Genomic DNA, 26912 nt, shown 5'->3' with positions numbered 1-26912 from the left:
TAGATTATGACAGTCGTGGGATGGAATGAATTAAGGTAAACATTTTTACTGAGGTGTTTAGTACCTACCTACATTCTGTTGTGAAACAGGCAAGCAGACATGGGTATGTATACTATATAATGTATTTTTAATTTTTAATTTCTAGATACGCATCCAATTTTGATTTCATAAACGTAATAGACTTTTGTTTGTTTTACAAGATTAACGTAATCCGACTTCAGTTTATTTCGATAATAAGTATAACTACTATATATTTGCGTGAACCATTCAGAAACATAATTGTTGTATTATATGAATACTGTGAAGTTGTATATGCCGTAATACTCACAAATCAAAATGAGTTTTTTAAGTAGCCCACATTACCAACATTTTGAGAAGAATTAAAATACTTCTATTGCATACATTTCAATTTTACAAGTACAAATAAGAGCTGAACATTATTTTTGGCAGTACTATTTCATTTGCATTGCACATTTTAACAGTGCTGTTAGTAAATGTAAATGTCTTTTTTTCTGTATATATGTTTCCATCTAGACATACAAAAGGCATAAAACACAAGAATTTTACAGTGCATACATTTTGTGTTGAAACTTATATTCATAAGGCACATGTCATGTTTGTCAGTCCATTTGAATGGTTATCACAGCTTAATTCGTTAAACTTGATGGTTTCAATACATTACAGAACAAAACATTGCATATCAAAATTTTCATCCAGTTACAACACATATAATTTTAACTCGTCAACCGTTTCTGAAGATATCAGTTATGGTATAACACAAAAAGTATAAAATTCAAACCAGGTAAAATATAAGTAAAACAGCAATATGAACGGAGATAAGCTTAAAAAATTGATTGGATGGATAAGATTTAACAGCTATTGACGTTTAAGCTGAGCCACCCCTGTATGTAAATAGATGGGAGTGTGGATGTATGTATGTTGTGGGTGGCTGCAGTATATTATTGTGTCTCCTTGTAATAGCGAGGCTATTAACCATTTTATAGTACTACATTGTATCTCACTGAAAAAATGGCACCGAAAATACAGACCGCATGCAGTCACATTATACTAGCAACGGACAAACCAATCCTCCCACTTCTGTTATGTTGTGCGCTATAAACTATGGTGTGTCTCGGCCGGGGGACAGAACCCAGAGCCTACCTCACAGGATCGGGTGCTTAACTGAAGGCCAAAAGTTAGGCGGTGTCAATGGAGACGTTAGGAAGAAGTTGGTGAGGAAGATTAGAAAAGATCAATAGAATCAGATGTTCACAGAAACAGACGTTTACGGATTCATAGACGACATTTTCTAGACAATCATCGTAATATCTAGGCTACAATATCAGTAAACATACGGAAATTTCAATATAAAGTTATATTTGCTTTTCTATAAATATTGTTTCGTAAATTATACTTATTATCACGTAATCATGTAATTAAAACACCAATTTAAGTCATTATGACTTCTGGAGGCGTATCCTTGTATATGATCAAATAATTGATCAGGTAGCACTATAACAAGTAGGAGATAATTTGGAGGGTTCATTGTGCCAGTGCTGGTTAAGGCGTGATTAAAAGGAGTTCACCGACTTTGCAGACACTACATTTTCTGGCAAATTGTTCCAAATATCTACAATTCTGCTGTTAAATCGATGTTTAGTTACTTCTAGTCTGGATACTGGCTTCACGATCTTTTTAGAGTGACCTCTTGTGAAGGTGATGGGAGACATTGTAAACAATTTATCTTTGTCGACTTTATCGATGTTGTTGATAATCTTAAAAATTTGGATGAGATAATTATGTGTCATGTATTCTTACTGTATAAAAGAGCTATGTCATCATTTTTTATTCTTAATTCCTTAACTTAACCAAATTGCAAGTTTCTTTTAAGAAGTAATGACGATACAATCAGTATTATGTTCTGACCTATATGAAAAGATAATTTAAAGTAATGAAGACATCTTTCTTTCTAGCGTCCGAGTTCGGTTTCCACGTGGTTGATTACGTCATATTTGCTGGAATGATATCATTCTCTATTGGGATTGGTAAGTCAGTGGGTAGTTCACCTCTAAACGACTTGTAGTACAATAGTTTGACGTTTTTACAATATTGTATATTTATGATTAAGCCAATCTGATTGAAATACAGATCCTTATAACCACTCCGTTCAATGGAGGATCTGAGAAAATCCGATTAAGGGTCATGTTCGGATGACCTTTATACCACGTGTAATTCAGATCAAATGCATTTTCTGCACGTTGTTCTGCACGCCATTTCCCCCAACATATCAATACGATTAACTTTATTGTGCTCTTTGGGCGAGATAACTACGTACACGGAAATAATTTTGACATATTTTCAAACTATTTCGTCCCCTGAAATTCACTGTCAAAATTTTGCCAGCAGCAATTTGATTGGCCATTTACAAAGGTCACCTGGACATGACCCCTAATGTGATTTTCTCAGATCCTCTTATCTAACGTATTGATAATAAGGATCTGTATTTTAATCAGATTGTGATTAAGCATTCTTAAATGCCACATCATGTCTCAGGACGTTACAGTACAAAGTCGTTTTGGTGACTCCGCCAAAGGACACATACTTCCATTCCCAGGCTCGCTAGCAACGCATTCATGTTATCAATTTAATTTAAAGGGTTAATAAATATATGATCCTAAAAGAGTTTCCATATCATATAAGGTTTTATGAAATGAGTTGTAGAAGTTATATTTTTGCAAGCTTTGGCAAGCCCTGTCAAAACTTTCAACGTCTCAATGTGCTGCAAAAATCAAGCGGAAGCAGATAGGCCTATTTTGTGACGACGCGTAAGAGCCTGTCGTCATGTCACTATTCACTGACGTTATAGTTGATTTCCATCTATACTAATACAACCTGTACTAGAGGCAGACAGTGCCTAGTGTCAGCCCGAGGATATCACTCAATGCGAAGCCGTGGGGTGACACAAGGCACTGTGACCCTGTAATGTAGGTAGTATTTATTCTATTATTTTATTATACCAAACGTCTAGAAACAAAACTAGTTTTAAGGTATTTGTATTCACATTTTACTTATTTTAGCAAAAGTCGAAACTCGCCGTCGGTAGTAAAAGAACATACATTACTCACAATAAACATTCAGTAATATATTATTGTTGTCTTCTTTCATGCACTTGTGAGCACGAGCATTTTCATTGGCATACACTTTTATGTCATCATTTTAACGTTTTTGTAAATCTCAATGATTTTTGGTTTCGTCCCGTCGTCTGTTTACAACATCATCAATGCCACGAAGACGACGCTTATTGTCTTCCGTTCTGCTAATCACTGACGGGATAATAAAAAAAAACATGTAGTTTGGACGGTAAGCCAAAAGGTATCAACGGAAAGCTCCGGACCTTATTTGAAAAATGATGCTGATAAACAGACTATTGTTGAAAAAAGCTAGTAATAAATAATTTCATGCAAGATTTGGAAGCGTCGCTTCAAAATAAACAACACAACAAACATGGCGTCGAAAACGAAGCGAGTGCGCATATTTTTCGTGCGGTTAATTTTGTCAAAAATACACTATCATCCAGTGCTAGGGTCTGCTACGAACGTGGCTATTGTCTTCTATTGTTCTAATGATAACTGCCGTGTGACAGCGTGACATGCTAAATATCTCTCCGCCAATCAGAATGCGGTACATGGACGAAGTCACTCGACATGTGATAGAGTACATTGTACTAATAAAGTGTACGTCACTAACTCGACTTATGGCTGATGAGAAATATTGGTATGTCTCAGCCATTGTTAACAATCAGATACGCCAAGTACTCCGCTTCTTATAAGGCAGTTCATATAAGTGTCATTGGATATAAAAACAAATAAAAAAGATAAAACAAAAAATGGATAAATATGGCAGGTGTCTACATTCCCAGGTGTGTACTCGGCATGTTCTGGGGGCGGACAGAAGACTACGCTGGAGTACCTGCTCGGTAACCGCCGTCTGAAGATGCTACCCGTGGCTGTCTCTCTCGTGGTCTCGTTTGAGTCTTCCATCTTGGTCCTGGGATTTCCTGCCGAGGTTTATATATACGGAGGAGACCTTATGTGGGCGAGTGTTGGCTTGATGATTGCCATGCTGGTCTCCACGAGAGTCGTAGTACCATTGTTCCATCCCCTCAAACTTACAAGTGTGTTTGAGGTAAATGGAATAAAACTCAATGTTGTTTGTTACGAGCATTTTCATTGGCTCATAATTTTATGTCATCATCTCATAACGTAAAAAATATGAAGACACTGTTTGCAATGCCGCATCTGACTGGCTGACACAACAGCTTACTGACTGAATACATAAATCATTTTAGACATTTGGAATATCACAGGATAATATTGATTTATAACTTGAATAAGGTCTTTTATGTTATGGAACTATAACACAATAATCACGGTCTACATTCATTGGTTATGCAAAGTACACACTTACTTTTGTATAATATTTCCATAAAATGACATGCATTGAAGGTGATTTTTAAATATATATAGTGTACACTTGTACAAACAATATCGGAACGATATATACAGTAGTTATTGTTGCTTTAAAATTACTTAAGCGACGATTCCACTGACATATTTCACTGACTTATAACTGATTTTCAATTTGGAGTCCCCCAACATTTCTGCGGAAATCGTTTGACATCAGAGAATTTGTCCTCTCGGTACTTGCTTTAGTTACAATTTATGCGTTTACATACAAGAATGACTATAGAACTGTGTAAAATGTCACACACGATATTATCGATGTTGGCTGAAGTGTGTATGCTATGTAAATCGTGTCAGTAATATCTAGAGCATTTTCGTTCTTTTTTTATATGAATATGATTAATTAAAATTGCCATTTTGTGCTTTGATAATAAAAGATTTTTTGAAGAAAATTTGAAATCACAAATATTTTCAGATGTTGAATTTCAAGCGAGGATATTTTCAAAGTTGATGGTGAATATCGAATTTTAATTAGATTGGCATTTATTCACTATATACTCATGCAAGGTGTACATACCCTGTGAACAGATTGTTACAGTTATTTATATAAATATTGATGTATTGAACAAATCTGCTTATTTTTTAGTATTTCGAGCTTCGGTACAAAAGCAAAGCACCGCGGACATTGGGCACGGTGATTGGAATGCTGTATTACGTACGTACATGTTATATGACAATATATGAAACAAGAGGCCCAAGGGCCTTAACGGTCACTTGAGTACCTTGGCAATAATCTTATAGGAAATAGACACAATGTCATGGTAGCCATCTTCGATTTGGGATCAACCAGAGATGTAACAGCGCTTTGTCGGGACATGTCAGGATAAATCCATGCAAGTTTAAGCCAAATCGCACTGGTACAATTCGAGAAGAAGTTCTCAATGTGTGTTTTCAAGACGGCGGCTATGGCTGCCATATTGGATTTCGAATTTACCCGAAAAAACAACACTTTGTCGGGACCATGTCAGGATAATTTCATGCAAGTTTCCACCAAATCGCACTGGTAGAACTTGAGAAGTTCAAAATGAGAAAAGTTTACGCACGGAGGACTGCGCACCGCAGACGACGAAAGACGAAACATGATGACAATAGTTCATCCTGACCCGGGTCAAATGACCTGAAAAGACAATCCTTGCCTTTAATGAAAAGAGAGTTTGTTTGCTCTTTTGTTTGATTGAATGACTGTCCTATTAACACCCTGGGTCATGTAAGGATGCCTCCCATGTATGCGATGTGTAGCGTGATGCGTGTTTTGGAGACTGCGGTATATTCATGTTGTGTCTTCTAGAATAGAGACTCTATTGTCTTTTTTGGTGTTATAACACTGAAGCATGCTGCTGTAGACACAAGAAACAACCCCCACCCGGTCACATTATACTGAACCAGTCGGTACAAAAGCAAAGCACCGCGGACATTGGGCACGGTGATTGGAATGCTGTATTACGTACGTACATGTTATATGACAATATATGAAACAAGAGGCCCAAGGGCCTTAACGGTCACTTGAGTACCTTGGCAATAATCTTATAGGAAATAGACACAATGTCATGGTAGCCATCTTCGATTTGGGATCAACCAGAGGTGTAACAGCGCTTTGTCGGGACATGTCAGGATAAATCCATGCAAGTTTAAGCCAAATCGCACTGGTACAATTCGAGAAGAAGTTCTCAATGTGTGTTTTCAAGACGGCGGCTATGGCTGCCATATTGGATTTCGAATTGACCCGAAAAAAACAACACTTTGTCGGGACCATGTCAGGATAATTTCATGCAAGTTTCCACCAAATCGCACTAGTAGAACTTGAGAAGTTCAAAATGTGAAAAGTTTACGCACGGCGGACTGCGCACCGCAGACGACGAAAGACGAAACATGATGACAATAGGTCATCCTGACCCGAAAAGACAATCCATGTCTTTAATGAAAAGAGAGTGTTTGCTCTTTTGTTTGATTGAATTACTGTCCTATTAACACCCTGGGTCATGTAAGGATGCCTCCCATGTATGCGATGTGTAGCGTGATGCGTGTTTTGGAGACTGCGGTATATTCATGTTGTGTCTTCTAGAATAGAGACTCTATTGTCTTTTTTGGTGTTATAACACTGAAGCATGCTGCTGTAGACACAAGAAACAACCCCCACCCGGTCACATTATACTGAACCAGTCGGTACAAAAGCAAAGCACCGCGGACATTGGGCACGGTGATTGGAATGCTGTATTACGTACGTACATGTTATATGACAATATATGAAACAAGAGGCCCAAGGGCCTTAACGGTCACTTGAGTACCTTGGCAATAATCTTATAGGAAATAGACACAATGTCATGGTAGCCATCTTCGATTTGGGATCAACCAGAGATGTAACAGCGCTTTGTCGGGACATGTCAGGATAAATCCATGCAAGTTTAAGCCAAATCGCACTGGTACAATTCGAGAAGAAGTTCTCAATGTGTGTTTTCAAGACGGCGGCTATGGCTGCCATATTGGATTTCGAATTTACCCGAAAAAACAACACTTTGTCGGGACCATGTCAGGATAATTTCATGCAAGTTTCCACCAAATCGCACTGGTAGAACTTGAGAAGTTCAAAATGAGAAAAGTTTACGCACGGAGGACTGCGCACCGCAGACGACGAAAGACGAAACATGATGACAATAGTTCATCCTGACCCGGGTCAAATGACCTGAAAAGACAATCCTTGCCTTTAATGAAAAGAGAGTTTGTTTGCTCTTTTGTTTGATTGAATGACTGTCCTATTAACACCCTGGGTCATGTAAGGATGCCTCCCATGTATGCGATGTGTAGCGTGATGTGTGTTTTGGAGACTGCGGTATATTCATGTTGTGTCTTCTAGAATAGAGGCTCTATTGTCTTTTTTAGTGTTATAACACTGACGCATGCTGCTGTAGACACAAGAAACAACCCCCACCCGGTCACATTATACTGAACCAGTCGTCCCAGTATGCTAAGCGAGAAAACTATAAATTATTCAAAATGTTTTACTCGCTGACTTAGTGTGTTTTCTATAGCAATGGTTCAATGGAAATTTAATTTGAAGTTGCAACCTCAAATATAGATATATCTAAGAGCCTTGCAAATTAAATCATGATGAACTTCGACTTTATGATAAACTGAGTGGAACCGATTTTTTTCAATGACCTTTAGATCGTGATTTAGAAAACTAAATCCCACTGTCCCGCTCCGAAAATGATGAAGAAATATTTATACGAGCATGCATTAAACATCATATTTCATGGAATACTGGTTATGTGTAAAGCCGCTTTGTATTCAAAACGTTAATGTAAAAAAGGTCATGTATTGTATAACCATTATACAGTACAACCTTCATAATGTTTCCGTGATAGGGCATAATGACGTAGTGAAGTGTGTAACTATAAAACCGTTGGCATTATACTGAAACGTGAGATGACACTAATACAAGGTCAAATGAAATCATCGCAAAAGATATTGAAATACGGAAGTAAATATCTCAGTCTTTATATTAAACATTGTTTTCAAAGTTAAAAACATGATTCTGTTTAATTGATGATTGATCAACATGTTTTTGATGAATTCAAAATATTTTGAATAAAAACCACAAAAAACTTTCCCTACACTATAAAAATACCAGTTTTAAATTTTTGAAATATTTTTCCTGTTTGCTTAGGATATATCCATCTTTTATATTTAAAATTATTTGACACTAAGATTGTTGCTTGGTTAAATGCTCCATTACTGACATTGCATAAACGATATACATCACTTGAACATACGTGATGTTTGTTCGTGTATATATGAGTCTAATTGACACAAAACTGCATATGCAATCATTCATTTAGCTTTACCTACATGGGCAATAAGTACTTCATTCCATATAGGGCATTGTGCTGTGGATTTTCTTCCGGATGCAATTAATTAGTTTTTCATATATTTATCTTGAAGTAAAGCGAGAAGCTCAAATTTTCAATGATGATAATGGTGTAAAGTAAGTAAATTTTGTAACTGAAGAAAAATACTTGATCATTTGCTCACAGACAGTGATACGGTGGCAGAGATAGTGATACAGGGAAAAAAACGTTTTTGATAGAGAAAAAAATAGATCTACCATTCATTCGTCAGCGGTGGGGCATCTTTATGCATCTTTATTTTTGTGAAATAAATGTGATTTATTCTTTCTTAATGATGATAGTCAATAAGAGGACATTCGATTCGTTTTCTACGTCAATATCTCATGATATGACTTTTTTTCTTATTTTTAGATATTTTACATGGGTATAGTGCTTTACGGGCCGGCTATTGCACTGGAGGCAGGTATGTACTCTGTACATGAATGTGTTTATTTTATTAGGTGTAACATCCTATAAACAGTCTGGGTCAGGTAAGGACGGTCTTTCATGTGTGCGAAGTGTTACGGTGTGTGAAGTGCAAGTGTGTGTTTTGGGAGTCTGCGGTATATTCGTGTTGTGTCTACTTGTAATAGTGGAATGCTTGCCTCAGTTACTGCCTTCCAGCATAGCTTTATTGAAGCATGGGCAAGATTTGCATTATTTTTGGAAATGAAGATCTTTTGCCCCCATATTTCATCCGTATAAATAATATTCCTTATTCTCATTTATCGTAGTTAATGTAACGACATTTTGTTAAATAGCTCAAATAACTTCGGCAATGATCAAATATGACTGCGTTCCAATTTTCCTCATAATATTTGAAATGCACCAAATCCATCAATAAACAAACTGTTAAAGTTACAGACCATAAACATTTTTAAGAATTTCAGGATTCAAGCCGATTTGCGAAATACTATATTTGCGAATTAATATCTAAATCACTAACATAGATAGGAATTCCAATTGATTTTTTTAAATCCGCAAACGTTTATGTTCGCGGACTTGAATTGAAATGAAAACCGAGAAATTAAGTTGCCGCGAAAGAATGTTTGATTCACACCGTAAGAAGGATGATTCCTGGTATACTAAAACACAGTTTGATACTTTTCAGTGACCGATTTTCCATTCTGGGCCTCCGTCTTCATAGTGGCAGGCACAGCTATCATCTACACGTCCATCGTAAGTTTGTTTGTAGTTATTTTACACATTTAAAATTTTTTTTATTATGCATGTGAATTTATACACATTAATGAATAACTTTCTTTCTTCGATTTATTTTAAAAGTTTCTTTTATTTCTAAAGCGTTTTCATTGAAAGGTTTGTTTTAAATTCTAAAAGTATTGTGTTGTGTGAAATGCCAATTATCATAAAAACTTGCCAATATCAAAACAATGTTTACTTTAGAATTATATATTAATAAATCCTTGAACAGATATGTAGGACGGACATATTGATATATTGGAACTTTGAAAATTGACGTAATTCAATGTTTCATATTTGTGTACGGGGTGGGACCAAGACGATGGTATGGACGAACGTATATTAACAATTTATATTTTTGTACTGGGCGGACATAAGAGAGTGGTTATGCAGTGCGTGTTGAAGCCGATGTGGACATATTTTAACATTTACATTTTTATACAGAGAGGAGGCAAAGCGATGGTGTGGACGGATACCTTTTTATTTTTTATATTTTTTTTACAGAATGGGCTGAAGGCGGTGGCGTGGACGGCCGTATTTTAACACTGGATATTTTTGTACAGGGCGGAGTCAAGGCGATGATTTGTGGACGGCCGTAATTTGACATTTATATTTTTGTACAGGATGGGCTGAAGGCGATGGTTTGTGGACGGCCGTATTTTTAACATTGTTTATTTTTGTACAGGGCGGCCTGAAGGAGATGGTTTGTGGACGGCCGTCTTTTAACATCATTTATTTTTGTACAGGGTGGTCTGTATGTGGTGGTTTGTGGACCGCCGTTTTTAACATTTATATTTTTGTACAGGGTGGTCTGTATGCGGTTGTTTGTAGACGACCGTATTTTAACATTTATATTTTTGTACAAGGTGGGCCTGAAGGCGATGGTTTGTGGACGGCCGTATTTTAACATCAAATATTTTTATACAGGGTGATCTGTATGCGGTGGTTTGTGGACGGCCGTATTTTAACATTTATATTTTTGTACAGGGTGGTCTGTATGTGGTGGTTTGTGGACGGCCGTATTTTAACATTTATATTTTGTACAGGGTGGGCTAAAGGCAGTAGTGTGGACGGACGTATTACAGTGCCTCATTATGACGATCGGTATGGTTGTTGTTATCATCAAGGTATGTATTATCACTTGTATATTATTTCATATTATAAGTTATAGACAGGGAAATATCTCAGGACAAATCATATCCACTATCAGGCACAAAATTGTATAATCGCATCTTACTGAAAGCACTGCGATATCTATTTTACATTTCAGCAAATTCATCTTGTATACTTTAATAATTGGACGACATCAACTGACAGATATATATGCGCAAATCTTCCTGTATTCACCTTCTCTGGCCCTCTCGGATTTATACGATAGATGTAAAATCTCAAAAACAATCATTGATACATAGTCTCTCTAGTTGAAAAACTAACCACTGAATACAATACTCTTTACGGTTGCTTCTACTATTCAAAATTTCACTATAGTGACAGAATTGGTGTAATATACGGATTAGCGGACTAATGTGCAGTTACATCTGGTTTGGTCGAAAAGTTTTATCTTTAAACTCCTAATTAGATAAAGTCATTCTATCACATTTTGGAGCAAATTTTCCGCCTGGGAAAACCTATTTTTTAATTCAGTTGGTTTTCTATCTTAAATTCGCCAGTGCCTCTTATCTTACAGGGAACAATAGACGTTGGCGATTTTGGAAAAGTATTACAAATTAACAAAGACAACTTACGCATTAACTATTTTAAGTGAGTATAATAGGTATCAAGGTATTAATAATATTAAAGTTAATTCGAAATACAATATCAGAATCCCGCGCCATTCATTGATCAAAATGACTTGTTTTATACGTTTTGTTTAAATTTTTATTTTCGAGGAAGTATTGCATGAACATATACATGTTTATAACTCTGAAAAAATCTGATTTTGAATTGATTTTAGCTTTGACCCCGACCCTACAGTTCGCCATACTTTTTGGACCCTTCTTGGTGGATCTTTCATTGGTTATTTCGGGATGACGTTCAACCAAGCAACAGTACAGCGAGTTAGTTCCGTCAAGACGCTGGCAGAAGCCCGAAAGTAAGCTCACAAAAATTATATATGAAACTCTTTTCATGTTCCTGCCATGGTTTTGGGGAGGGGGTAAAGTGTATAGATATATCACGTCGTTCCGTCTCATCTCGTCCAACCGCGTCCCATTCCTTGCGATGTTGGGTTTTACCTCGATGCAATAGTCTATCTTAATGTAATAAGATTTGTTAAAACTGCATTTACTTCAAATTAAATGCCTCTTTAGATAAACCAATATGCATAAGGATCGGGAAATGGGAACAAGTGCATATATCTTGCCCTACAAAAGCAAACAAATGATGTAATATATTGTTTTCCTTTTGTTTATTGGTTTATTGTGTCGCCAACAACGCAAGTGCGACAATTAGGTATCACTATGTCGGCGTCCGGAAAACTGTTTCCATGCGATAATTTTAGTATTTATTGTCTGATTTCAACCAAACTTGGTGTATTGCTTTATATCAATGATATCTCGGATGAGATTTATAATGGTCAAAATCCGTCAATAAAGAAGTATTTTCAAGAGTTACTGGACTTCGAAATCGTCAAAACAGACAATTCCACAGTTTCCGCTCGATAACTTTAGTACAAATGTACATATATTTATATGTATTGTCAGATTTCAATTAAATTTTGTAGATTGCTTTTTATTATTGAGATCTAGGATGAGTTTGATACTGGTAGAAATCAGTCAATATTTGCAAGAATTACGAGACTTTAAAATCACCAAAGCAGATAATTTCTTGGTCTTTTTTTTTGCGTATTTTTGGGACTCTTAACAATTCACTACACAATCCGTTAAGGACCTATCAAGATTAAGATTAGTTTCATTAAGATTCGATAGTTTTCCTTATTCGGCCACAAATGACTGTAACTACATGTAATAACATGATACGAGTAACATTTCACCAATGGTAATTTGTTTACTATGAATTTTTTTTTTTCACAGTACAAATATTTTATTCCCCCAGCTGTATATGATGTGTATATACATTCGTGGCATAGCAACAAATGTATATACACATCAGTAATTTGGTGAGAGCTGCCAGGGTTGGGGTGCCCTGGGGTCAACTCCCCGAACAATACTGTCCTCGCACAGCATGCATCAATTTAAACAATAAATATTTTTAGAGCCATTATAGTTAAAGGGAAAAAAAAGGAAAAACTTTTTAAGAAAATTACTTGTGTATTGAGTATTCTGTTCACATTAAGATTTGGAATTTAATTGTTTTGGTTTAATGTTTGTGGTGAAGTGAAAAAAATATTTGTATATACAAACAAAAACTGGCACAAAAAGACACACACACTCACACACATATATAAAGAATTATAGACAATACACTAACAAAACAAAAAAGATTCAAATCATACATATTTAAGTACTACAACATAAAAACATCATACAAACAATGATGGGCATATTTCAAGAACTATTCAAAAATATATTTCCAATTGACCCATATTTGATCAAATTTCTCAATACATCCATTTTTAATTGATAGCTTTTTTTCAACATCATATTTTGTTAACAAAAACTCACTCAAACCTTGCATATTTATGTTTTGTTTTTTTCTTGATACTGGAAAAATATAAAACTTCATATAAAGAATAATAAAATTGAGAGGTATTGAAAAATTTTCAGCCTCACCAAACAGTATTGTTTCTAATTTAAATTCTACCACATTATTAGTTTTTTCATATATTTTTCTTTTCATATCTTGCCATATTTCAAAAGATTTTTGACAATACCAAAAAACATGTTCTATGGTTTCAACTTCTGTATTACAGATATTACATATATTATTTTCAGAAATATTTATAATTTTTAAGTAATTATTCAAAGGGAGTATACGGTGTTGTAGTCTATACTGGAACCATTGTAATGATGTATCTTTGGTAATTAGAAATGGTATTTTATATTTGTTTTTCCAGTGTATGTTTCTAAAGACAGCTTGTTGCTTCCATTACTGCTCTGATGTTATCAAACATTTATCTTTTTTAATTAAACCAAAAATACATGTCTTTACATCCCTTAATACTTTAAAATAAAATATGAATATGGCTAGGTATGAATGGTCTATCTCGTTTATTTAACATACTAAGGTTTAAATTTAGGTTCTTACATATTTTCTTGATACAACTGCATATACTTCGACAAGGAAAAAAATTCTGACTCTTTAACGAATCTTTGTTTGAAATCATTAAAAGAAAGAAAATTATTCTCTTGGTCTAATAAATCACAAACATTTCGAACACCCTTATCAAACCATTTTTTGTTAAAAAAGGATTTATTATCAATGCAAAAAATAGGGTTGTTTAATATGAATAATTTACTTAAAGTGAACAGTCGGGCAAGGATGGCTAAAGTCGGTAAAAATGGTGTGAATGTATCCAGTATAATTTCTTATGAAATGGAAAAATAAAATATCTCGTCAAAATCTGTCTGCGTACGAAGAAATTAATTTAAAGTATGGGAATTCTAAAACGTCCTCCCGGCTCACTATGTCCGTGGTTACATTTCAACACACAGTCTAGCTTTCAATGCTTTCAACTTTTCTTTACTTTAATGGTCAGAACTGGGAAACTAAGCGGAACTTGACCGTCGTATTAATATGCGAGAACTTTTGGAAGGCCAATGAACGCATTTAGACTGGTTTTCTTTGCCCGACTATTCACTTTAAGTAATGCTATCGTGTCGTTTCAGGATTCTGTACTTTTCCGGCCCAGCTTTCTGTCTGTTTGGCGCACTTGTAAATATCGAAGGATTAGTAATGTTTGCTTACTTCAATTTTGTGGGATGTGATCCGCTCGAGGCTGGCACCATCAAGAATGCCAACCAGGTATATATATATATATACCGGACATGAAATAGTTATAACTACCAGCTCCTTAGATTATTTTGTTTTGTTTTAGGGTAGGTATCAATTGTTACGTTGTTATTTTGTGAGGGCAATTCACGTCGTTTTCTCCGAAAATATGATGTTATGCTCGCAAACACATGACGTCTCAATCAATGCCTATCCGCAAGGGCAGATAACTCTGTAATATGCAAATACAGAATACTGCAGTAAAACTTTGGTATACCGAATCCCATGGTATTGATAAATCATTTTAACGGAAATTCGCTATAAATACTTATAATTAATTTTCTCTTTGTTTCTGGCTTTCTGATAAGCCTATTCATATTTTTCATTCCACGATGAAAAAAACCCGAGAATGGCGCGGAAACCCGACGTTATCGTGACGTCACAATAGAAACATTGACGTTGCGTATTGATTTGGAAAAAATAATCCCTTGGAAAAAATCAATGGAAATAGTACGTGTAAACGTATTTCATTTTATAAAGTAGCTTGGAAAATTAATTATAAGCATTGAAGTCACTATTTTTTTTATTTCATCAGGGTATGAAAGAAATTTTGTTTGCAAACTTTTGTTAGAATCGCTACGCGGATTCACACAGTTTGCAAACGAAATTTCTTTCATACCCCGATGAAATTAGAAAATAGTGACTTCAATGCTTAATTGAATAAATAAAGTGAGGCCAAAACCGGAATTTGAATTTTATTAGTAAGAAGCAGAAATTCTCATTAAGCATGTTCGTTATAAGAAAGTTTTTCTGTAGCTCGAGATCCTAGTTACATATCAGAATGTAAACGTTTTTAACTTTATTTATTACTTTATATAGATATCCCTGCTTTGATACATTATTCACTTCACTGCTTACTGTAACGACATACATTATTTCATAAATTATACGCACTGTATATCAGAATACTGAGATAAATACATCAAATATGCGAGAATTTCTTTGATAAAAATGTTATAATCAATATCGCGAAAAAACATTTTAGCTGAAGCATATGTTTGAAAACTAATATATTTTTTTTTATTAATTTTACCTTTTACATCCTTTTAAAAGTCTGTATCTTTTCCTCTCATTCTAGCTATTACCATATATGGTAGTGCGGTTGTTCCATAGATTTCCCGGACTTGCGGGGTTATTTCTAGCATCTCTGTTCAGTGCTTCTTTAAGGTTAGAATGTTTGTTTTAGGAAACCTTTAAATATTTGTTTTCAAGAACAAGAAATAAATATTATCTAAGAAAAATATATTTCTGTTACGTAAGGAAGCCTTATATTGAATCTTTTTGCCATTATAATATTTACCATGGTTACAGTTTTGTGTTTTGGAAAGTGGTATAACTCACGCAAAATAATACTAAACTAAATTATAACTTAAGATGAGCTAGTCTTATTTATACCATTACTCACTCACACTTCACCATTATATTCATATATATAAATCAACAATGAAATAACCGACCCGAAAACATTGATTTTCAGTACGATATCCTCGGGGCTTAGTTGTCTTAGTGCCCAGACCATAGAAGACTTCATAAAACCACGTTATAAGAATATGTCTGACGCAAAAGCAACTGCCATAGCAAAGGTATCAGGTAGGTTATCCTCTAGAGATCAAAGTGTTATACCTTCAACTACTATACATCACTTTATTGTGTCTGGAAAAAAAACTGGTTACAGAATTCTACACGTTTATTTTTGCATTTCAAACGATTACTATAAGTAAACTATGCTTTGTTATTTGTATTCGTGAAATATAGAAGGCTAAGATTATATTTTGTGATTTTAGCTTCTTCTCAACTCATACATTGTAAGTATCATTCTGGTCCTCGACAAAAGATATGTATCAAACGTGTCCTTTGTGTTTCTTGTTTCAGTTATATTTTACGGTGCACTATCTGTTACTATCACAGCATTAACAGCCAATGTGTCGGGATCACTCAGTCAGGTAAAAGGGAATATGTTATTTCAAAAACATAAATTAATAAAATAAATAAATAAGAAATAAATAAGAAATAAGAAAAAAAATAGATAACAAAGATCCACCTGCATGTAAGGAATAAGACAATAGGAGCTGTTCGTTTCGTTCTAGCTTGTTCTTCTAAAATTAAAATTTCTTTCATATTTTGCTTAGTAGTCATGTTCCAATTATTAAAATGTTCAGTTTTAAGTATACTTGAATGATAACAAGATGAGATCAATTATGTATATTGAATAGCGAGGTCAGATCGTTTGCGTAGCAAACACTGACTGTAGCTCGGTGCCTTTCATTGAGTCCTTATATTTAAGAGATCTATTAGTGATCAAATATTTTATAAAACAAATTATCAATCTGAATGTGCCGCCTCGAAATGTGTCTTTTGATCAGAACTTTAATGCCATCGACCGATTCTTTTTCAGATAAGTGCGTCCATATTAACATGTTTTGCAGGGCCACTATCTGGCATGTTTTTCCTTTCTATATTTTGTCCTTGGGCTACCAAAAAGGTGAGTGTCATTTAACGGATACCTGTCATTCAATATTTCTTTTTTTTAAAGATCATGACATATTTTACAAACTTTTTCGTCCCCGTCAAGACATATGGATGTAGTAATTTGATTGGTCAATCCGTAAGATCACTGGAACATGACCCTTTTTGGGATGCTGCCAGCGCCTCTATTAAACGAAGTAATTATGAGCTGCGATATTGTAGCTCAAAAGACTTTTAATGCAGATAATGGTGTCGTCTTTAGAGCTGTAATTGATCCCTATAACTGCTAATGCAGCAAAGGAATGATTGTGCAAACCATTTTTAAACGTCTGAATCTATTTTATCGTACTTGTTTTATATCATTTTCCTAATAGGCGATAAAACTGAATCGTATACAACATCAAATTCACAGCAAGACAATTGTTTTCACATATAAATATGATGGTTTTTTCGAAGGAAAATTATAAATACGTAAAGTCTATAAGTTATGAATTTTACGTCTTATTAGTGGTAAAGTAGATATTAAGAATGGGCGTTATGGTGTTTTGGACAAAAATAATATATAAAAACTTCAAAAAAGTATATAAAAAAATTGTTGTCAGGACAGTGCTCCACTACGACACATAGGCACCATTTCGTGCCCGGCCGAAAGGTATAGTGGAAAATTATAAATACGTAAAGTCTATAAGTTATGAATTTTACGTCTTATTAGTGGTAAAGTAGATATTAAGAATGGGCGTTATGGTGTTTTGGACAAAAATAATATATAAAAACTTCAAAAAAGTATATAAAAAAAATTGTTGTCAGGACAGTGCTCCACTACGACACATAGGCACCATTTCGTGCCCGGCCGAAAGGTATAGTAGGCCGGGTACGTATATTCGTTCTAAGTAATTGTAAGCATCAGTATTTCATTAAGATTTTGTTAAAATTCTTTGTGAAAAATATCTCTGAAGCTCTAAACAACTACTGAAACTGTTCATATATTTAGTTGATTAACAATAATAAGTTTTAGCGCAACCTCGATTTGCAATAACTTAGCGTAATGATGACTTCAGGGATTCGTCTAAATAGCTTAATTGGCGTCATACAGAAAAAATATTAGTGCAAAACATGTTACAGGAAACTAAGATTAAAATTCGGTGTTATATTACATGTAACATTACTTGTTGACGGCAAAGAAGGACTATATTCCACACTATTTACAGGGTTTTCTTGCTGGTGGGATAATTGGAATGCTATTCGTGTTATGGTTATCCCTGGGTTTAAACTTCGTTACGTCCGCACCAAGTCAGCCATGGTTACCATCAAATCCAACGGACAAATGTGATTTCAATTCCACAATATTCAACAACACTACTACGTTGATGAATGCGTCTTATTTTACTGATTTACCGACTAGAGATCTTGCAGAACGAATAGATGTATACCATAAAGAAATGGCAGACTTCAACGCAATCAAACCGTAAGTGAGCTATATAGCTATTATATGACTAGATATTGAGTTGCTGACACCGGCTATTTTCAATGAAAAAGGACAGAACAAAACATAACATTTCTGAAGCAAAACACTACAATTGCATTACATTTTTAGAACATAAAACTGATATCGTTCTTCTTTGTTGACCACTTATAAGAGTCATTGACACAAAAAATTATCGACATTAATTTTTCTACGGCGTCCGCCATCTTGCACAAACACCAAATTGTAACATCCAAACCCACGTGCCCTTCAATATTCGGTAACGTCCACCTTGTAAACGAACCATTCAATGAGAAAACGTTTTGATTATCGACGCAGTGGAGTACTTGTCTTTGATCACCTAATTACAATTTATAGTTTTTTTTAGTTTTTTTTCAATAACCATATCAAGGCCTGGATACAACGTTGTATTTGGGTTTTGTGTTATATATGTTGTTTATAAATTGAAGTCAGTCTCATTTTTGTTTATGCTGTATTTCCGATAACATAGATGTAAAGTCCGTAATTATCGTAGGCATACTCAATCTTGTCCGAGTTCCTTTTGACATGTTTATGCTCCGTCATTTTTATGTTCTGTTTGTTATCCAGCCAAGGACTCGATAAACTGTATTCAGTCTCCTTCCGTTGGTTTGGAGCTATTGGCGTCATTATGACCATTCTTACAGGTGCCATTGTCAGTTATTTCACAGGTACGTAGTAAATTAATATGTCCTTCAAGTTCAAGTAGTGATGAGCTTAATCTGTTCAGTGGCATTTAGTATCAAATACTAAAACATTAAATCATTTCAAGAAACACTATAGATATATTACAGGAAACTAGTAAACAAACTGATTGGTTGATGCATCATTCATGCTTAAAGGAATACAGAATCATAAATCTATGTCTTGAAACTACCTTAAGTCTTTCGCGTAAGATTTTCTTTAGCGAATTTCGATTTTTTTCCGAAATGGTGGATACCCATATAAGTAATAACGCAAAAAACCTCGGGATCATAAAAAGTTGTAAAACCTTTGGAGTTATATTGAGACATATTGCATTGTGATATTACATAATATAGAACTAATTAGTTTTAAAGATACGATTTAAAGCTGAATATGGATTGCTATATAAACGAACAAGATATAAAACTATCCTATCTATTGAGGACGTAAATGTATGACACACGATATACATGTAGTATTACAGTTAAACCTGTCTAATCAGGCTCCATGGGGGAGGGTCGGCCTGTTTGTCGGATTAGAGAGAAGTCGGAAAGTCAGGTATTGTTCTTGACTGTTGTTGATCACGAGAATATGTACATATATGATTAAAATACAGATAACTACGGCAGTCAATAAAGGATCTGACCACATCCCATTAGGGGTCATGTTAGGATGACTTTACCTTGCTACATTGAAACGCCATTTCGTCCCAGTATACATATACATTTACCTTTGTTGTGCTCTGTGGACGAGATGACTACCTACACGAATAATTCTAACAGCTTAACTACTAGTTAAAAGGTCACCAGAACGCGACCCCTAACGGGATGTTGTCAGATCCTCTGATCAAACGTAGTGATAATAAGAATCTGTATCTTATTAGATCTGTTTCAGATTTCCAGACTGTCTGCATAGTCTGGTGTCACATTAGACAGATATCATTGTAGTCTTTTATAATATTTGACAAAAGTAATAAATAAGAAGATTTTTTATCTTTATTACAGATCATCCATCTAAGGAGGAAGTAGATGTAAGATATGTATTACCTTTGGGGGACCAATTATTCCCTTATCTACCTAAGAAAGCTCGACGATTTCTAGAGTTTGGTGTTGATTTTGGAAAGGTAAGTTTAATAGGCCATGGGCTAGGAGGGTCCCACATGCACCCCCCCCCCAAACCTCTGAACCAATATTTTTCTGAACCCTTATGACCCACTGATCACAAATCCAAATGTTAACATTGCATAAGTTGGGATGAACTTCCGGTTATGACGTCATCAAGATGGCCGCCATCTCGAATTTCACTAAAAATTGAAAAATATGTTAACATTGGTTTTGGTTGTTTTTGTTGCTTAAACTGATTGACAAGTGGTCAAAAAACTTATTAGAAATAATAGATTGCTGTTGGGAAACATTTTTGCTGCGTCAAACAAAATATGAAAAATTTGCTGAAAAATCACCATTTTTGAGCTTTAAATCCGATTTTTTCATTTCCTGCGTAGAAATCACTACATATATTGGATTATTTGGTCCTGATATGTATTTGTTGTTCTATTGTGGTCATTTTGATACCTCATTTGTCTACTTCGGTTGAAAAATGTTAATGTTATGACTATATTTCAATTTTTAGTGAAATTCGAGATGGCAGCCATCTTGATGACGTCATAACCGGAAGTTCATCCCAACTTATGCAATGTTAACATTTGGATTTGTGATCAGTGGGTCATAAGGGTTCAGAAAAATATTGGTTCGGAGGTTTGGGGGGGGGGGTGCATGTGGGACCCTCCTAGCCCATGGCCTATAATGCATCAATTAACAAGAGGCCCATGGGCCTTAACGGTCATCTGACTCATGGCACAAAATAACAGTCACAGTATAATGGAGTGTTTAACAATTAATATAATACAAGGAACTGCTTTTTTGAATATATAAGTTTCTGAAATAGGTAAAGGTCATTTGTTAAAACACTTGGTAGCTCTTCATCCATATATGGTTTTAAAACCATTCAAGGATGAAGGAGGAGTCAGATTTTAAAGCCAAATTTCAGCAAAGCTCCCATTTTAGACCCCTGACGTTCTATCCCCATGGGTCTTACCTCGTTGTTTATAAAATATGTTCCCCCGTCTGAGCCCTGCCCCTCTGTCCCCTAGGGCCTGACCTAACTCGTTTTTATCAAAAATATGATTGTCCTTCCCCAGTGATGATTTACACAAAATATGGATGCATTAATCAACTCAAGGGTTAAGAAGGAGTAGGCTTTTAAAGCAAAATATAATCAAAATTCCCCATTCTGACAGTCCTTCCTCTACGATCTATTACACAAAATATGTATGAAATCCACTTCAAATATGAAGGGTTAAGGAGGAGTAGAATTTTAAAGCTATAACAAGTACATGTACTCATTGTAATGGACACTAGTACATAATCCCCCAAATGACCCTCTTCCTCCCCCTTCCCATCTCCACCTGCAACAAATTAAGATTGCAGTTGCAGTGAATGAACATTTTGAAAGAAATTTTGAGGTACTTTTACATTCAATGAATTGCAGACGAAAATTTGAAAACAGGAGGTTTGACAAAAAATCTTTCAAAATTTTTATCATACTGATAAGCTTCCCTTATAACCCTTTATACTAAATTTCATTGAAAGGCGTCGGATCAGACTCATTTATATAAAAAATGATTGTCTTTCCGCAATAATGTTTCATACCAAATATGGATGAAATCAATCTAAGGATGAAGGAGAAGTAGGATTTTAAAGCTTAAATTAATTTTTTTACCCTTTTGGGGCCCCGCCCCTCTGCCCCTAGGAGTAGGACCTATCTCATTTATATAAAATATGATTGTACTTCTCAAATGATGTTTCAAACCAAATATGGATGAAATCCATCCAAGGATGAAGGAGGAGTAGGATTTTAAAGCTTAAATTAAGAATATTTGCCCTTTAGGGGCCCCGCCCCACTGCCCCTAGGGGTCGGACCTATCTTATTTATATAAAAAATAATTGTCCTTCCCCAATGACGTTTCACACTAAATATGGATGAAATCCATCCAAGAAAGAAGGAAGAGTAGGATTTTAAAGTTAAAATTAAGAAAATTTGCCCTTTTGGGGCCCTGCCCCTCTGACCCTAACGGTCGGAAGAAGCTCATTTATATAAAAATGATTGTTTATCGCCAATGATGTTTCATACCAGATATGGATGAAATCTATCTAAGGATAAAAGAGGAGTAGGATTTTAAAGCTAAAATTAAGAAAATTTGCCTTTTGGGGCCCCACCCCTCTGCCCCTAGGGGTCGGACCTTTCTCATTTATATAAAAAATGCTTGTCCTTCCCAATGATGTTTCACACCAAATATGGATGAAATCCATCTAAGGATGAAGGAGGAGTAGGATTTTAAAGCTAAAATTTAGAAAATTTGCCCTTTTGGGGATACGCCCCTCTGACCCTAGGGGTGGGATCTATTTCATTTATATAAAATATTATTGTACTTCCCAAATGATGTTTCAAACTAAATATGGATGAAATCCTTCCAAGGATGAAGGAGGAGTAGGATTTTAAAGCTTAAACTAAGAAATTTGCCCTTTTGGGGCCCCGCTCCTGTGCCCCTAGCGGTCGGAACTATCTCATCTATAAAAAAAATAATCGTCCTTCCCTAATGATCTTTCAAACTAAATATGGATGAAATCCATCTAAGGATGAAGGAGGAGTAGGATTTTTAAGCTAAAATTAAAAAAATTTGCCCTTTTGGGGCCCCACCCCTCAGCCCTAGGGGTCGGACATTTCTCATTTATATAAAAATTGTCCCTCCCCAATAATGTTTCACACCAAAAATGGATGAAATCCATCCAAGGATGAAGGAGGAGTAGGATTTTAAAGCTAAAATTAAGATAATTTGCCCTTTTGGGGCCCTGTCCTCTGACCCAATGGGTCGGACCAGGCTCATTTATATAATGATATATAATATAATTATGATTGTCCTTCCCTAATGATGTTTCACACCAAATATGGATGAAATCAACCCAAAAATGAAGGAGGAGTAGGACTTTAAAGCTTAAAATAAGAAAATTTGCCCTTTTGAGGCCCCACCCTTCAGCCCCTAGGGGTCGGACCAAGCTCATTTATATAAAATATGATTGTTCTTCCCCAATGATGTTTCACACCAAAATATGCATGAAATCCGCTTAGCGGTTAAGGAGGAGTAGCGTTTTAAAGGAAAAAGTTTACACACGACGGACGGCGACGGATGAATCACGATGACTATAGGTCATCCTGACCCTTCGGGTCAGATGACCCAACAAGAGGCCCATGGGCCTTAGCGGTCACCTGATATCAGATACAGAATGAAACGCGGTCACCTGATATCAGATACAGAATGAAACAAAGAAATGCATATAAACACTATATATTTGCCCATCAGGCCCTTGAAGTCAGTCAGTGATTTTATAAATTTGACTTTTTAATCTATGAAGATTATTTGGTAACATCAAATCTGTGAATTCAGAAGTAAGACTTTTAAATTGTTATCCATTTTGACCCCTTTTGGCCAACCCCTCTGGCCCCTGGGGGTCAGCCAGGACCAATTTGGATATGATGTTAAAATGCTATCTCAGGCTAATAATTCTAACCCAGATTGACTAACTTCCTATGAAATCTAACCAAATAATGTTCCTAAATGTGTTTTTCCTATATAAACTATAGTAAACTTGACCCCCTCCCCAGAAGGGAAACATGAGACCCCAGGGTAATATTATTCACAATTTTGTAAAGGACTTTAAGACCTTTCCATCTATGCAGAGTATTTGATTCTACCAGTTCCAGAATTTCAGAAGAAGATTTTTGAAGTTTTAGCCTATTTGACCCGTTTTGGCCCCGTCCCTAAGGCCCCTGGGGATCAGTCATGGAAAATTTGGTAATAAGATTCAATGGCCATCACATAGGGATAATTCTGACAACAATTGACTATAAATTTCCTATTATAATGACTAAATAATGCTCAAAAATGTGTTTTCCCTATATAAACTCAGTAAACTTAACCCCCTCCCCAGGGGGAAACCTGAGACCCAAGGATGATGTAATTCACAATTTTCATAAAACACCTTAAGACCTGTCCATCTATGAAGAGTATTTGATTCTACCATTTCCAGTATTTAAGAAGAAGATTTTTAAAGTTTTAGCCTATTTGCCCCTTTTGGTCCCACACCTCTGCCCCGAGGGGGTTGACCAGGACCAACATAGATATAATATTAAAATGATATCTCAGACTAATAATTCTAAACAAGTTTGACTCATTTCCTATGAAAATTGAGCAAAAAATGCTCATAAATGTGTTTTCTCTATACAAGCTATATTAAACTTGACCCCCTCCCCAGGGGGAAACGTGAGACCCCAGGGTCATATAATTCACAATTTTCATAAAACACCTTAAGACCTTTCCATCTATGAAGAGTATGTGATTCTATCAGTTCCAGAATTTCAGAAGAAGATTTTTGAAATTATAGCCTATTTGACCCCTTTTGATCCCGCCCCTAAAGCCCCTGGGGATCAGTCATGGAAAATTGGTTAATAGGATTCAATGGCCATCTCATACTGATAATTCTGACAATATTTGAATCATTTCCTATCACAAATGATCAAATAATACTCAAAAATGTGTTTTCTCTATATAAAACTATAGTAATTTTAACCCCCTCCCCAGGGGGAAACCTGAGACCCCAGGGTCATATAATTCACAATTTTTGTAAAGGACCTTAGGACCTTTCTATCTATGAAGAGTATTTAATTCCATCACATCTGTGAGTGGAGAAGAAGATTTTTGAAATTTTAGTCAATTTTACCCCTTTTGGCCCCTCCCATAGCTCCCTGGGGTGTGGGGACCATATAATTCACAATTTTGATTGGCATTATGCCTTAAAAGGTTTGTGCAAAATTTCATTGAAAATGCTTCAGCGGTTTTGGAGAAGAAGTCGAAAATGTAAATTGTTTACGGACATACGACGCACGACGGACGACGGACGACGACGGACAAAAGGCGATTAGAATAGGTCACTTGAGACTTCGTCTCAGGTGACCTAAAAACGCATATACAGGCATAGCAGAATTGTCTATTGTAAGTGTGAAAGGCAACCGGTGCTCCTTTTTAGATACAATTCAAAGATGAAAGCAAATGTTTGACACATTAAAGTGAACATGTATCCAAATTTCTGATTTAGTTTTCTGCATTATCAAGCAACCTGGTTCAAGAGGTATTGTCAACCTATTTAATAATAACACATATTTCGAGCACATCATGGGCATGGTTAATGAATCTTGCTATTACATCGCTTTCTCCAATTTTTAGTTATAACTTTGAATGAAAGATACATTTATCATAAATAACAATCATTGCTACCGTTGGGAGAGATTAATTAGAAATTAGAAAAATAATGGTTGATGAAGACTAAATAAATGTTTGACGGTCGACATCATGCTATCTATTAAGGATACGTTTGGTTTCCTTTGTCGCCGTTTGTTACCTGGATTTACGTAAAATAATCTGGTGCCTACTCTTTTACAACATCTGGTTTTATACTTAAGTGTTTGTTTGATTATATTAACGTACCACAACCTCAGTCCTAAGATATACAGACATTCATATGTACACATCGCATACATGAGAGGTTGTCCTTATATGACCCAGCTCCTAAAAGGGCATAAATAAAACCATTCTACCATTCAACCAACGTACGGATATACATGTTCATATTTCGACTTAGTCTGAGTTGGCTTGGTTTGGCTTTGGATTGTTTATTAAACTCACATGCCATTAACAGCCAGGGACATTTAAGGACGTCTTCCTGTATTCGTGTATGAGGTGTCTTGCGTGTGTGAACTGCGAGGTAGTATTTGGGTAACTTACTATATATTTGACATGAAATATTTTCATTCTTCAATTTATATTTACAGAGAAAAAGGTGGTTAGAACAGCAAGATGTGGAGACATTAAAACCCACAGATCTGTTTGGAGAATTTAGTATCGAACCAGAGGTCAATTCCAATGCTATTCCATTAACCGAAGTGAACTCGCACACTAAGCCTTCTGACGTTGACGAAAGCGACGTAAATGTGGAAGGATCACAAACATAAAATGATCATTAACCATCGATTTCTTGTGTAACAGCTTAATTTGTTTCTGATCGATGTTTGTAAACATATGTACACAAGTATTAAATTAAAGATGCTCCACCGCCGACAGAGCATAAATGATATTCATCATTTAATAATTATTTGTGTTTAATCGTGTATATATATGTCTAATTAACACAAAAAATAATGTAAAATAATTTCTTTTGCCTTTGGTGCATGCGCAATCAGTACTTCGTTCCATATAAGATGCTACAGATTTTTTTCGGGATGCAATTAATTATCTTTAATATTTTTAACTTGAAGTAAAAATTAGAACCTCAAACTTTTCAATGATGGTAATGGTGTAAAGTAAGTCAACTTTTGTAACTGAAGAAAAATACCAAATCGTCTGCTCCAGTTTTTGTTAGTGAAAAAATACCATTTGTCAGCGATGGAGCATCTTTAAGAAACAATAGTAATACAAATAAAAGTTCTTTTTCATTTTCTTGATACATATTCATAACATAGAATGTTTCATTCATAAACATACATGAAATAATACAATTGGAACTAATGCAAATAAAAGTAACCGATGGATATCAA

General features: G+C 35.3%; 1 protein-coding gene across 2 annotated transcripts; it reads left to right on the top strand.

The window, feature by feature from the left end:
* Nucleotides 1-63: 63 nt before the first annotated feature.
* LOC138307656 (sodium-coupled monocarboxylate transporter 1-like) lies at nucleotides 64-26912 on the top strand. Of its 2 annotated transcripts, none has more exons than XM_069248474.1 (18): nucleotides 64-103; nucleotides 1974-2045; nucleotides 3920-4065; nucleotides 5110-5178; nucleotides 8780-8831; nucleotides 9519-9586; nucleotides 10654-10734; nucleotides 11295-11368; nucleotides 11562-11699; nucleotides 14395-14530; nucleotides 15636-15724; nucleotides 16035-16147; nucleotides 16430-16500; nucleotides 16953-17039; nucleotides 18232-18488; nucleotides 19095-19195; nucleotides 20213-20331; nucleotides 26151-26912. In XM_069248474.1, the coding sequence occupies exons 1-18, from the start codon at nucleotides 100-102 to the stop codon at nucleotides 26328-26330; spliced, it is 1857 nt and encodes a 618-aa protein (XP_069104575.1). In that variant the 5' UTR covers nucleotides 64-99; the 3' UTR covers nucleotides 26331-26912. The 2 variants fall into 2 exon arrangements, with proteins under 2 accessions (XP_069104575.1, XP_069104574.1); XM_069248473.1 differs by having other exon boundaries at nucleotides 3920-4185.

This window comes from Argopecten irradians, chromosome 14 (genome assembly GCF_041381155.1).
Source record: "Argopecten irradians isolate NY chromosome 14, Ai_NY, whole genome shotgun sequence".
Lineage (NCBI taxonomy): Eukaryota > Metazoa > Mollusca > Bivalvia > Pectinida > Pectinidae > Argopecten > Argopecten irradians.
This window is presented reverse-complemented; position numbering and strand designations above follow the sequence as displayed.

Coding starts and splice junctions, on each gene's coding strand:
- LOC138307656 (XM_069248473.1), top strand. Junction 2,046..3,919: donor ATCATTCTCTATTGGGATTG/GTAAGTCAGTGG, acceptor CTACATTCCCAG/GTGTGTACTCGGCATGTTCT. Junction 16,148..16,429: donor TGCCATAGCAAAGGTATCAG/GTAGGTTATCCT, acceptor TTCTTGTTTCAG/TTATATTTTACGGTGCACTA.